General features: G+C 58.1%; 1 protein-coding gene across 1 annotated transcript; it reads right to left on the bottom strand.

Annotated features, from left to right (window-relative positions):
• Positions 1-4,722: 4,722 nt before the first annotated feature.
• Positions 4,723-7,486, bottom strand: LOC104691712 (BTB/POZ domain-containing protein KCTD12-like). The gene is made up of 2 exons (XM_039572186.1): positions 7,422-7,486; positions 4,723-5,730 (listed from the first exon to the last, which is right to left on the bottom strand). Exon 2 carries the CDS (start codon positions 5,706-5,708, stop codon positions 4,830-4,832), a length of 879 nt encoding a protein of 292 aa, XP_039428120.1. The 5' UTR covers positions 5,709-5,730; positions 7,422-7,486; the 3' UTR covers positions 4,723-4,829.
• Between the last annotated feature and the right edge of the window lie 5,772 nt (positions 7,487-13,258).

Consider the following 13,258-nt stretch of genomic DNA (forward strand, 5'->3'; position numbering starts at 1 on the left):
TCTCTCTGGTAGTTTTCCTCAGAGCTGGATGCCCATGTTGTTAAGGGGAGTTTTTGGGGTTTCTTTTTATGATTGATTAGATTTTGGCCGGGTTGGAGGGAGCTGGGAGCAGCCTGGGATGGTGGGAGCTGTCCCTGTTTATGGCAGGGGGTGGGACTGGACTGGATGAGCTTTAGGGTCCATTCCCTGGTCACTTGAGAGAGGAAGAGTTTGGTTCCAGCTTGCAGCTGCTTCTCCCCTTCCCCTGCTCCTCGATCACCAAATCCTTTCTATTTCAACATTCCAGCAAATCCCTTGGATTTTTGTGGTGGGCTGACCTGGTCTCCCATGGTAGGACAGGATCTGGGGACTGGGAATGGGATTTCTGTGTCCCCCTCTAACCTCTCTTGCCCCCACAGGACCCTCCTTGTCCTCTTCCTGGTGCCATGGGATTGAGCTGCTCCATCCAGGATGGGGAGAGCTCAGCTCTGGGACTCCTCTGCCACCAAAGGGTCCCCTTGGAGAGGGGCTGGGGACAGGCCGAGGACACAAAGTGTTTCCAGATGTTCTCCAGGGCTGGCAGGAGCCTCTGATGGAGACAGACGGGATTTGGCTTTTCCTCAAGCCCGGGTTTTGTGAGGAGCAACCGGCAATTTGTGGGCAGGGAACGCAGATCCAGCCCGAGCTCCTGCTCTGCCTCCTTCCCACCAGGGGTTTTATTTTGGGATGGAGGATTTTCCGGGAATCTCAAGATGAAAGACTGGGTTCTGTCCCCCCTCGGAGGGAAAACACCCTTGGGAAGCTGGGAGCTCTTTCTGGGAGCATTCCTTGGTGTGTGCTGGGCTCTGCGGCGGGAGCAGGCGCCTTCCCGAGGGATCCACACGGGATCCTGGACACCCCCTCGGGATGTCATTACCTTAAAACCCATCCCAAACCCATCCCAAACCCCATCCCAGCCCCCGGCTCTCGTTCCCAGCAGGATGAGAAAAGCTGCTGAGTGCTCAGAGCAGGGCAGATTAAAATAATCCCAGGGATCCCTCCCGGCCCCGGTTTTCCAGGAAAACGTGGGTAATCCCCCCTGGCACATGCCAGCCACCCCTGCTCCAGGTGTGCTCTGCCCACGTGCCCGCCCTCGGAGCACCAGCGTTCCCAGGGATGAACTGGGGCATCCCAAACCTCTCCCAAGCCCTGGAAATGCAGGGGGTGGGGAGGATCTCTGGATGGAGCTCCTGCAAAAGAGCAGGATGCTCCCACCGGCAGCTCCAGCAGCACCTGGAGCTTGGCTCAACCCGCTGTGCTCTGGCAGCAGGATGAAGAGCAGGGTCCTGTCCCCTGGGTGGGAAGGAAAAATCACCTCCAGGTCTGAATCCAGCAGGGAAGGAGCTGGACAAGGCTGGGTTTTCCCAAGGGACCGCCTGGGGGTGGGAGATGCTCAGGGGGAGCACAAGCATGGGACAAGCAGAGCAGGTCTGGGTGCTTTGGACAAGCCCAAGGGACAGCCCAGCAGGAGCTCGAGGTCTGGGAGTCACAGAAATACGGGAATACTCCCAGGAAAACCAGTCAACAGCAGGGAATTGCCTTCTCCACTGTCTCCTTGGGGCCCTGAGAGCTCCCAGCTCACTCCAGCCATTCCCTGCCTGGTTTTTCCCAGCTTGCCAGGATCGTTGAGAGGAGGGGACCTCACTAAGATGCTTTTCCACGCCACCATTCCCCAGCAAGTTTCATCCATTTGATCCAAGGTCTTTGCTCGGGATCAAATGAGCCAGGTTCTGCTCCCAGCTGTGACAAGGACACTTTTCCTGTAAATAAATACATGCAAGGAAAAGAAAGGACCCCAACTCAGGTGCCTTTTTGTGGAGATGGATCTCAACAAAAGGATTTTTCCATGGAGTCTCAGTTTCCAGGAAAACCATCGGGCTCTGAAAGGATGCAGGAATAACCCCTGCTCGTGTTTCCTGTGGGGGATTGGGTGGAACAGCCCCGATCCCAGAACCTGCCACATCAAAACCCCCAGAATGGGAACTCTGCCATTCTGGTCTCTCCCTCAGGCAAAAATTCCTCCTCCCGGGAGATCAATTTTTCAGCCCAGTTCCAGTGGGGGAAAAACATAAAAACAGCCCCATTTCCCACAGGGCAGCAATTTCTTCTCCCAATCCTACTTATAAAAATCTCGAGTCCAAAATAATAAAGCAAAGATGGGCTGCAGGTCCCCTCCCCCTTTATTTAAAGGTTTTCTTTGTGTGCACACAGAGCTCAAGTTCCTTTTTCTCGTCTTTTTTTAAGCCGGTTGCCATTTCCTCTTCCAGAGGTTGTTGGAATGAGGAACAGGACCACGAAAAAATGTCAAAATACCGTTTTTGCCTTCCCCTTCTTCAGGAGAGAGGGAGAACCCGGTCTGAAACTTCTGCTGGCCCCAAAGCCCTCCCTCCTCCCCAGGAAGCAGCTGCAAACCTTCCTCCCACACGAATCCCAGCAGGAACGGCCCCTCGGGCGGTGTCCAGCTGGGGAGAAGACCCTGCAGCTCCAGGAGCTTCCCAGGGGCTGGGGTGGGTGGTGGGAGCAGGGATGGGCGGTGGAAGAGCAGGGATGGAGGGTGGGAGCAGGGATGGAGGGTGCGGGAGCAGGGATGGAGGGTGGGAGCAGGGATGGAGGGTGAAGGAGCAGGGATGGAGGGTGCAGGAGCAGGGATGGAGGGTGGGAGCAGGGATGAAGGGTGCGGGAGCAGGGATGGAGGGTGTGGGAGCAGGGATGGAGGGTGGGAGCAGGGATGGAGGGTGCAGGAGCAGGGATGGAGGGTGCAGGAGCAGGGATGGAGGGTGCGGGAGCAGGGATGGAGGGTGCGGGAGCAGGGATGGAGGGTGTGGGAGCAGGGATGGAGGGTGGGAGCAGGGATGGAGGGTGGGAGCAGGGAAGGAGGGTGGGAGCAGGGATGGAGGGTGTGGGAGCAGGGATGGAGGGTGGAAGCAGGGAAGGAGGGTGTGGGAGCAGGGATGGAGGGTGAGGGAGCAGGGATGGAGGGTGCGGGAGCAGGGATGGAGGGTGGGAGCAGGGATGGAGGGTGTGGGAGCAGGGATGGAGGGTGCAGGAGCAGGGATGGAGGGTGCAGGAGCAGGGATGGGTGGTGGGAGCAGGGATGGAGGGTGGGAGCAGGGATGGAGGGTGGGAGCAGGGATGGAGGGTGGGAGCAGGGATGGAGGGTGCAGGAGCAGGGATGGAGGGTGCAGGAGCAGGGATGGAGGGTGGGAGCAGGGATGGAGGGTGGGAGCAGGGATGGAGGGTGCAGGAGCAGGGATGGAGGGTGCAGGAGCAGGGATGGAGGGTGGGAGCAGGGATGGAGGGTGTGGGAGCAGGGATGGAGGGTGCAGGAGCAGGGATGGAGGGTGCAGGAGCAGGGATGGAGGGTGGGAGCAGGGATGGAGGGTGTGGGAGCAGGGATGGAGGGTGGGAGCAGGGATGGAGGGTGTGGGAGCAGGGATGGGTGGTGGGTGCCATGGATGGGTGGAGGAGGAGGGATGGGTGGTGGGAGCTGGGATGGGTGGCAGAGCACCAGGGGACAGGCACAGGCAGCAGATGGGGACATCAGGGTCACCTCCCACCGCTCCTGCAAGCACTGGCACCAGTCCTGCAGGCTGAGGCCGTGTGCCACAGCTGGGGCTGGGCATCACCCAGGGCTGGGCTCGGGGCTGGGCTGCCCTGGCAGCCTGCCCAGCAGGGACAGAGGGGGCAGAGCAGGGCACAGAGGCTGCCATAACTCCGTGTTCCCTCCTTCCTCCTCCTCTTGGAACCCCCCCGCCGAACCCCCCCATCCCTGTGCCAGCTGGGCATGTGGGCACACGGCCACTCCGGGCTGTCCCTTCATTCCGCACTGCCCAGCGGGGGAGAGCAGCCGCAGCTCCAGCCCCGGGAGGGCCTGGGCAGCTGGGACTGGAGACACCTCACAAGAGATCACCAAAATGGCCAAAATCCCCTTTCCTGGGTGAAGCTGTGGCCTGACCGCCACCGGAGCATCCCAACCTCATCCCAGGGATTCCTGTTGTGCTCCCAGGAAAAAACGAAGGGACTTTTTGGCTGATAAGGCTCAAGGACCTGGAGAGCTGTATGAGCATTTTATACCCTCGAGCGTGTCAAGCCTTCCCCACTCCCCCCCACCTCCCTCACAGAGCATCTGCCCCTCCCACCCTCCCAAAAATCCCCCCAAAATCCCCCCCGAAGCATCCCGGAGCCGCAGCAATGCCTCAGCTCAGAGCTGCGAGCACAGGGGGAGCCTCTCCCCTTCCCAAGCGCTGCCAGTCTCAGGCTAAGCTGCTTACAGGGCTCCTGCCAATCCAGCCGTGCTGCCAGGCTGCGACTTTCCAGCCCCCACCCCCTCCCCGGCTCTGCTTCCCACCTTTTCCATGAATTTATCCCAGTGATTCCTCTCCCAACCCCCCAGGCAGGTCACAGCGTGTGCAGCAGAATCCCACGGAGCTGCACGGGACAGAGAGCCCAGTTCAGTGTCCAAGCTCATCCAGCGGCAGGAATGCCAGCCCAGAGCAGTGTCCGGTGTATCCCACCCCTCCCACCCAACCCACGTCCACAGCAGTGTCCGAGTCCACGCATCCAGGGAGGGTTGGGAGCGACCGCAGAAGTCGGAGAGAGGGAGGAAGGTTGGAGGTCAGCAGCTGCTACAAGGAAGAGCTGGGCAGGTTCAACGTGGAGCAAGGAGGAGGGAAAAAACCCAAGAACCAACTGAAAAGGAGGCAAAGGGAGGACGCCAGGATTCAGGGATGGATCTCTACCTTCTAGGCCACAGCCAGCACGGGACAGGAAAGGGACAGTCAGTGGTTGGTTGGTGGAGGGTTGGTTTTGTGTCACTCACGATAGAAAACATATTCGGTGTAAGAGGTCCAGATCCTGTCGTCCGTCTGCTCGTGGGCGAAGGCACAGGTGCCCGTGGAGTTGCAGGCCACCATGTGGAAGCCGGCATCGGCCAGTTTGTCAAAGGCTTGCTCCAGGAAGGTGAATTTGAGGTAGTACCTGGACGTGTACCTCTCTGGAGGCCTGTCCGGGTCCCTGCTCTCGTTCAAGGTGTCCCCAAAGACCTCCTTGGCCAGCGAGGTCTTGCCGCACACCATGATCCGGGCCACCCTGCGGAACTTGGCGTCCGTCTGGCTGTCCCTGCCCAGCGTGTAGGAGCCGCGGTAGCCGATGGTGATGAACCCCGCCCTGCGGCCCTCGGCGCCGACAGCGCTGGCACCGCCGGGGCCGCCGGACACGGCGCTGGGCAGCACGGCCGTGGCCGAGGTCAGGCTGCGGGCGGTGTCCGCGCCGGGGGACAGCTCCTCGGGGTCGCTCTGGCAGGGATCGTCCCCCAGGGAGTTCTGCTCGCTGAGCTTGGGTGCCAGCAGCTTCACCAGCTCGGGCAGCATGAAGTACTCGGCCTCGCGCTGCAGCCGGCCGCGCTCCGGGAAGTGCTCGGGCAGCACCAGGTGCCGGTCCCTCATGTAATCCAGGATGTAGCGGAACAGGAACCCGTCCCGATCCACGAAGAAGCGGCCCTTGCTGTCGCGGGCCAGCGAGCGCACGTTCTTCTGCGTGAACATCTCCCAGAGCAGCGAGCCGGGCACGCTGACCAGCGTGGGGTGCCGGGTGATGTACACCTGTCCCCCCACGTTCAGCTCGATGATGTCAGGGAAGGGGTTGTTGTCCTCGCTGCCTTTGGCACAGCCCACGGGGTCTGCCAGGGCCATGGTGAGCTCCTGCTGCTCCTGCCTGCAGCACAAAAGGGTCAAACCCATGTTAAACCTGCCAGAAAACACAGCCCACTGCCCTGATCCCAACCGACCGCAGGGGATCCCAAGGGGCCCCAAGCCATTGCCAACAATCCCAGGTGATTGGAGAGGATCCCAAGCCAGATCACACATGGAGTCCTAGAACTATTTAGATTGGAAAAGCTCTCTGAGATCATTGAGTCCAACCCAGCACTGCCAAGCCACCACTAAATGCCTGGTTTGGGTCAGCAGGCAAAGCAGGACCAGATCCTTGTCTCTCCAGGAGCCTGGAAGTCATCTCTCTTCCCCAACCCCTGCTCTTGGAACAGGCAGCACCATCCAAAGCCCCCTCCCCTTCCATGGCACGCTGAACACGGTCTGACCGTGTCACCTCCACCGGAGCTCTCCAGTCAGGAGAGGGCTCAGCGCCTCTGCCGAGGAGGTGCAGGGACGTGGGGCTGCTGTCAACAACAGGAAGGGCAGGGCTGTCACAGCCCGGGGACCCGCCAGCCTGGCATCCTGCGGGCAGCAGCAGCTGCCGAGGGAGGAGCTCCCGGCCAGGGGCCCCGCAGAGCCGAGGCTGGAGGGGTCGTGGTGCCACGCAAGGAGCACCCCGGGGCTGGGGAAAAGCGGCACCAGCGCCGTGAGGGACAGAGGGACAGAGGGACAGAGCCTTTGGCACTCCCGCTCTGCCCTTGCTCCTGGAAAGTGCTCAGCACAGACTCGAAGCCAAGCTGGGAGATGGCAGAACCTCTCCAAGGGGCTGGGACCAAGACAAATCCTGGGCTGCTGCTACAGCCTCGGGCCAGCTGCCACGGATTTATACATTTTCCAAAGGCAAGCCGATTCTTGGAGATCTCTTGACACTGCAAATCAGCAGCTTACATAAACCTGGCTCAGCAGCCGGACCTGGATCTGTGCCGTGCTCTGTGCAGCGATTTGGGAGAGCACGGAGGGAAGGGGTTCCCTGGGCTGACCCCCAGCTCTGCCCCCTCCCTGGGTGGTCTCAGTGCTGCCCTGGGTCTGCTTGGAGGTTGGGACCCCCCGGGACTGGTCCCACACCCAAGGAACAGCCCAAAGTCTCGCCCCATCCCCGTGTCCTGCCGCAAAGATTCCCAGGAGCTGCTCCAGAGGATCCCAACACAAATTTCGGAGCAGCTAAAGGACAAAGAGAGAACTCTGTGGGCAGTTTTGGGCACGGGGGCAGAGCTGAGCCAGCGTTTCTCGGCCACACTCCTCCTCCCGGCTCATGGGGAGAATCGTCTTTGAACAAGGAGTGACTCGGGCAGGGCAGGGACTGAAGGATGGAAAGAGGATCAGCGCGGTCCCGCTGCCTCCCGGCTCCTCGTTCCCCTCCCGCAGTGGCTCTGGGTCCCTGTCCCTGGCGATTCCCTGCCCACGGCGCAGCCCAGCGGGCAGGACCCGCCCGTGCCCGGCGCTCGCATCCCTTTGTCACGGCTGGAGGAGCCTGGGGGGCTGCCCATGGTGGGCTGGCGACTCAGGGCGGACAGGGAGGGCGGCCCCGCTGTCCCCGCTGCCCGCCCCAGGCATGGAGCCGGCGGGGCCAGCGGCAGGGACACGAGCGGGGACACGAGCGGGGACACGAGCGGGGACAGCCCGGCTCAGCCCCGGCAGCCGCAGCCGTCCCAGCGCTCCCCGGCCGGGGGACCCCGACCCCGCCGCCCCCGTTACCTCCGCAGGGCGGCCCGGCCGCTCCGCTGCGCTCCCCTCCGAGCCGCTCCCCTCCGAGCCGCTCCCCGCCGCTCCTCTCCGCCTGCCCGGCCCTGGCCCCGCCGTTTTATGGCCGGGAAGGCGGCGAGCGCCGTCCCCCGCTGTCCCCGGGACCGCCTTCCCTCCGCCTTGCCCCCGCCTCCATCCCCCGCCGCCCGACCGGGGCCCGCGGCCCCGCATCGCCCGGCCCCGCATCCCCCCCACGCTGGTGCCAGGCGGGATTGAGGAATTCCAGGGGCACCCTCGCCATCCCCTGGGAATGCAGCCGGGCTTGTGAAAAAGGAGGAAGAGGGACTTCTAACAGATGGTGCCAGGACACGGGGAACGGTTTTAAACTAGAAAAAGGGGGATTTCGATGGGATGTTGGTTAGGAATTCCTGGCTGGGAGGTTGGGGAGGCCCTGAGGCTGCCCAGAGCAGCTGTGGCTGCCCCTGGATCCCTGGCAGTGTCCCAGGCCAGGTTGGACGGGGCTTGGAGCAGCCTGGGACAGTGGAAAGTGTCTCTGCCCATGGCAGGGGTGAAATGGGATGAGCTTTAAGGTCCCTTCCCACCCAAACCATTCCATGATTCCATCCATGATTTGGGTCTAATTCCAAGTCCAGCCAGCAAAACCCTGCAGTGGCCAAACTCTTGCAATTCCTTGGATAATTTTATATCCTTGAGCTGGAGGGACTGGAATCCCCTTTCCCAAGGTAGGAATGACATCAATGGGATCATAAGGAGCTTAGGCTGTTGTGGCACTCTGTTTATCTGGGCTGGAAAAACCAAGCAAGGAAAGAGAATCCAGCTCTTTTTAGTTTACTTGAAAATTCCAATTTTCTGTAAAACCGGGAAAATATGGCAGCTCCAAACAACATCCCAATATTTACATGTTTCCTGGAATTCTGATGAAGCTTAAATCCCAACATTCTCTGACAGCAGAGCTGGCCTGCATTCGTCCATGGATTTTTGTCCCTGTTAAATTTTGTAAGGACAGAAGATGCAATTTCTTCTTCTCCTACAAATCAAATCCCCAAATCTGGGCACTCATATCCAAGGAATTTTTCTTGTTGTTTTCTTGTATCCCAGGGCTGTTTGATTATTCTCCCATAAATTGCAGGAACTTTGCCCTGTGGATATTTTGTGGGATACATTTATAGATGGGGGAATTGTAAATGGGACCAATTCCGCCTCATGAGGCTGTTGGGTAAAACAGCTGGGTTTGGAGCCAACCAAAGGATGGATGGATGGAGGGATGGGTGGAGGGAGGGATGGGTGGATGGATGGATGGACGGATGATGGATGGATGGATGGATGGATGGAGGGATGGATGGATAATGGATGGATGGATGGATGGATGATGGATGGATGGATGGATGGATGGATGGATGGAGGGATGGATGGATGGAGGGATGGAGGGATGGATGGAGGGATGGATGGAGGGATGGATGATGGATGGATGGATGGATAATGGATGTATGTATGGATGGATGGATGGAGGGATGGATGATGGATGGATGGAGGGATGGATGGATGGATGGAGGGATGGATGGATGGATGGATGATGGATGGATGGAGGGATGGATGGATGGATGGAGATTTGCTCAATTGATGCATCTTTGAAACTGACCTGGTGGAAAATGTAGCCACCATGAGCCTGTTTGGCTGTTGGGACTGGGATGGAATCCAGTGGGGCTTTGTCCCACTTTTCTGGATCCAACATTACTCCAAATTCATCAAAGAATTCCCAGGGAGTTTTCAGCTCTGTTGGCTCACAACTCCCTGTCTCTGGAAGATGCCGTGACCCTACGGACTACGATCCAAGTTAATGGTCCAGCCCAGTGCTTCCACCCTGGGCAGCTGTGCCAGGGCTGGACAAACCCTTGGGTGAAGAAATTTTTCCTAAAATCCAGTTTAAACCTATTTATCCTGGAGGCTGTGCTGGGCGAGTTGGGATGGGAGCCCAGCACAGGCCCAGTGACAGGAGCCATGATGGCACTTCCCTTTCTTTTCTCCCTTTCCCTTTTCCCAGCTGCCTCTGTGCTTTGTCCTCACATCCCTGAGGCTCATGGGGGACAAAATTTGCACCCAAATTGGTGCCAATATTCCCATGAGCTGCTGTGGAAATCATGGAAACCACCCACGCCACGCCTGATGTGTCCAGAGGCAGCTGGGAACGGGATCTCCAGGGAAGGGGAAGATGTTTGGCACCATGGAAGCGACCAGGGGGTCTGGAAACTCAGGAGAAGTTCCCAAGAGATTTTATAAAGCCTCTTTTACAAGTTCTTCCAAGAAGAGTGGAGCAGGAATTTGGGTCCCTCTTGGGCTTCTGGAGAGTTTTATTAACCACAAGAGTGGAAGATGATTCATCCCCATCCCAAGAGAAGGCATGGAAGGGTTTAATGAGGGTTTGTTTGTGTCCACTCTGGGATTCCATGGAGTGATTGCAAGCAAGGCCCTGGAATCACTTCCCGGCTGCTATTCCCATGTTTTCTGAGCTTGGACACAAATCCCTTCACCCCACAGTGCCTCATCTTCCTCATCCCCCTCCAGAGCATCCTGCCCGCTCTCCAGCACTGCTAAAAACCCCTTGTGCCACCCCAAATCTCCTCAAAAGCTCCTTGAATTTGTATTCTTAAGGATCGAGGAGTGTAAGCTGGAAGTGAGACACAAATGTTTCCAGTGCCTGATTTTTCCTCGGCTAAATGATAAAAAATATAAAATATAATAAATCGATTGTGAGCCCTGCTGGGATGAGGATCCCATGACCCATCACATTGCAAGGATGTCCCAGAACACTGCTGCTGCTCCATCCATTCCTTATCCCGAGATAACAAAGGGAATTGCCTGTGCAGGCAGGAATATTTAGCAGAGGAAAAATCCCCTAATTCATGGATGTCAGAAGGGTCCACGCAGGGGTTCGGATTCCTCGGTGCCACGGCCGTGATTCACGAGCCAGGACTGGAGGCAGGAATCTTTCATCCTTAAACAAAGTGGAGCTAAAAAGTCCTAAAAAGGCAACAGAATCCCTGAGTGCCAGACTCCTGTGGGGCACGGAATTATTTTTAGGACATTTGGGGCACTGCATTATTTTTAAGACATTTGGGGCACTGAATTATTTTTAAGACATTTGGGGCATTGAATTCTTTTTAATCCTTTCTGGCTGCATCTCCATGGGTGGAAAAATCCCCCTTTGCAGCATCTCTGCTCCTCTTGGTGCTCCCAGCTCCGTCTCCCTCTTCCCCATCCTCATTTCTCCTTCATTCCCCGCCCCCGGGAAGGGTTTTCCTCCTGCCATTCCCTCTCTGGGGTTAACTAAAATCCCTCCGTGGGGTTTGGAGTGAGAGGAGCTCAGGGGTGAAGGGGCTCCCAGCCTGGAATCACTGACCCCGTGCAGGCTCCCAGATTCCCATAAATCCGCAGGAAACCATCCCCAGCATCCCTAAACCCCATCTTTTGCTCTTTTCCTTCTCCTCCCTCCTCCTGGAGCCGCCCAGGTCCGCCGGGAGCACGGAGCTCTGAGCACCTGAAGTTAAGAGAGGCGACAGAAGCGACGTCCCCTCGGTGGCCGCGCCTGAGCCAGCCCCGCGCTCTCCCTGGGTCGCCACGAATATCCTGGGAACTCCAGCCGCTGCCAGCTTCTATAAAAAGGGGTTAATCTGCTTCTGCCCGGAGCTCAGGTGGCTTTGCAGCCCTGGGGACGCAGCGGCCACACCCGTCTGACCCCGGCGGAGTCGGAGACTCCTTCAATAATTCACTGCCACATCTGATCCGGGCCATTTTTAGCAGCGGCTGCCACCTCGCAGCGCGGCTGTCGCGGGCTTGCGGTGACAGATCGGGTTGGACAAGGCAGGAAAAGGCTCTGGTTAATGGTGCACTTTAATTGGCTTTTCATTAGGGGGGCTCAGCCCGGGAGAGCGCAGGAAGGTGAGGACGGGGCTGGGAGCTCCTCCCGGAGTGGGGGAGCAGCTGAGGATCCGGGGCTTGGCGGCATCGCCACGGGAGGGTTTTCTGGGATGCTCTGAGGGGACCGGAATTGTCAGCGCAGGGATGATGGGAATGCAGTGTCAGGGACCTGCTTCCATCCCGAGCAGGGTTTGCCAAGTGAGTGTCCACCCATCCCATCCCATCCCATCCCATCCCATCCCATTCCTGGATGGACACTTTGGAACTGCTCATCCTGAAGCAGGGGTGTTCAGCCCTGCCCTGGGAGACAAAGACACATTTCCCAAGTGCTGGACATTCCCAAGGGTGTTCTCTGCCGGTTCTTCCTGGCCTTCAGCAGTCTGAGCCTGCCTGGCTCCTCCATCTCCTGTCAGCAGCGTTTGGAAGCGGGGAAAGGAACCATTTTTGGAGAAATGTGTCCCAAATTCCCTCCCTCCTGCTTTCCTCCAGCCCAGGAGGAGCCTTGGACAAGAGCAGAGCAGGGATTTGGGATCTTGGTGGCCCTGGTGGATGTGAAGAGCATCCCTGCTCTTTCCAAGGGCTTTCATTCCTAACCGAGCTTGGATTTGCCACTGGATGAGTTTTTCTGGGGGATCTGCAGCATCTCCCTCAGGCAGTGCTCACTGCTCACTTCATCCTGACAAGTGACAAGTGACATCCATGACAAGGGATGGGACGAGAGGAAACAGCCTCAGGTTGTGCCAGGGGAGGTCCAGGTTGGACGTTAGGGAGGATTTCTCCACAGAAATTCTCCTCCAGCCCTGGCGTCCCCATCCCTGCAGGGATTCCACAGCCCTGCGGATGTGGCACTTGGGGACATGGCTTAGGGGTGGCCTGGGCAGAGCTGATGGTCAGAGCTGGAGCCATCATTCCAGTTCATCTAAAAAGTCAGGGAGCAAAATCCCTGGAATTCCAGCTGATCAGCTCCTGTGGGATTCCCAGCTGGCAGGAAAACCCAGACGAGTCCCACTTTTCCCTGTATCCAGTTCTCTCTCCTCCCTCCCCCCCAGACATAATTAAATTCAATTAATCTGATTATCTGTACAGTCTATCAGAAAAAGAAATCTTAATAGCCTGCTCAGCGTGATGAATTAATAGAGATTAATTAGAATTCATTACATTTATCACCATCTCACTGGGCTGGAACTCTGCAAACATCGGGGGAAAGAGGGAAAATTCTCATTTTTAGTTTATAATTCATGTTGGATCAAACCTTTATCTCATCTGGACATGTGTCACACAGAGTTCCATCCGATGTGACACCGGGGTGGGGACACACACACCAAAAAATGGCCATAAATGGCTTGGGAGAGGCTCTCAGGGACTGTGGGGTCACCTGGGACCACCAGAGCCTGACCTGGGTGTGCCGGGCAGGATCCTCAGCTCGGGATTAACAGGAAAAGCTTTTCCAAACCTGCTTGGTGCTGGGTTGGGTTTGGATTTCGGGGTTGGTTCCTCCATCGGAGCTCACCTCTCACCCACCAAGCCTGGAACTGCAGCTCCCAGCCCTTTCCAGCTCTGCTGGAGGTCCCTGGGGTGGGGAAGGGGCCTCTCCGTGGGTGCTGGATGCGCAGGGATTTGGGAACAGCCCAGCCTGTGATCCCCATCCCTCGGGCTCACTGCACCTGTCGGCCGTGTTGACTCGAGGGGAAAGAGGAAGAAAGGAGGAAGTGGGGCCATAAACCCAAACCAGTTTAGAGCTGTGCCAGCTCTGGCTGTGCTGGACATAAATCAGGAGCGAGCGAAGGGAATGAGGCTGCAGGACCTCACAGGGATGGCCCGGGAGCACGCAGAGCCTTTCGGTGAATCCCAGCACCCTCTAGTGGGGTCTCCGCCTCTGGAGCATCCCAAAAAACCGCCGAGCATCCCAAAAA

This window comes from Corvus cornix, chromosome 4A, assembly GCF_000738735.6.
Source record: "Corvus cornix cornix isolate S_Up_H32 chromosome 4A, ASM73873v5, whole genome shotgun sequence".
NCBI lineage: Eukaryota > Metazoa > Chordata > Aves > Passeriformes > Corvidae > Corvus > Corvus cornix.

Coding starts and splice junctions, on each gene's coding strand:
- LOC104691712 (XM_039572186.1), bottom strand. CDS start 5,708: ATGGCCCTGGCAGACCCCGTGGGCTGTGCCAAAGGCAGCGAGGACAAC.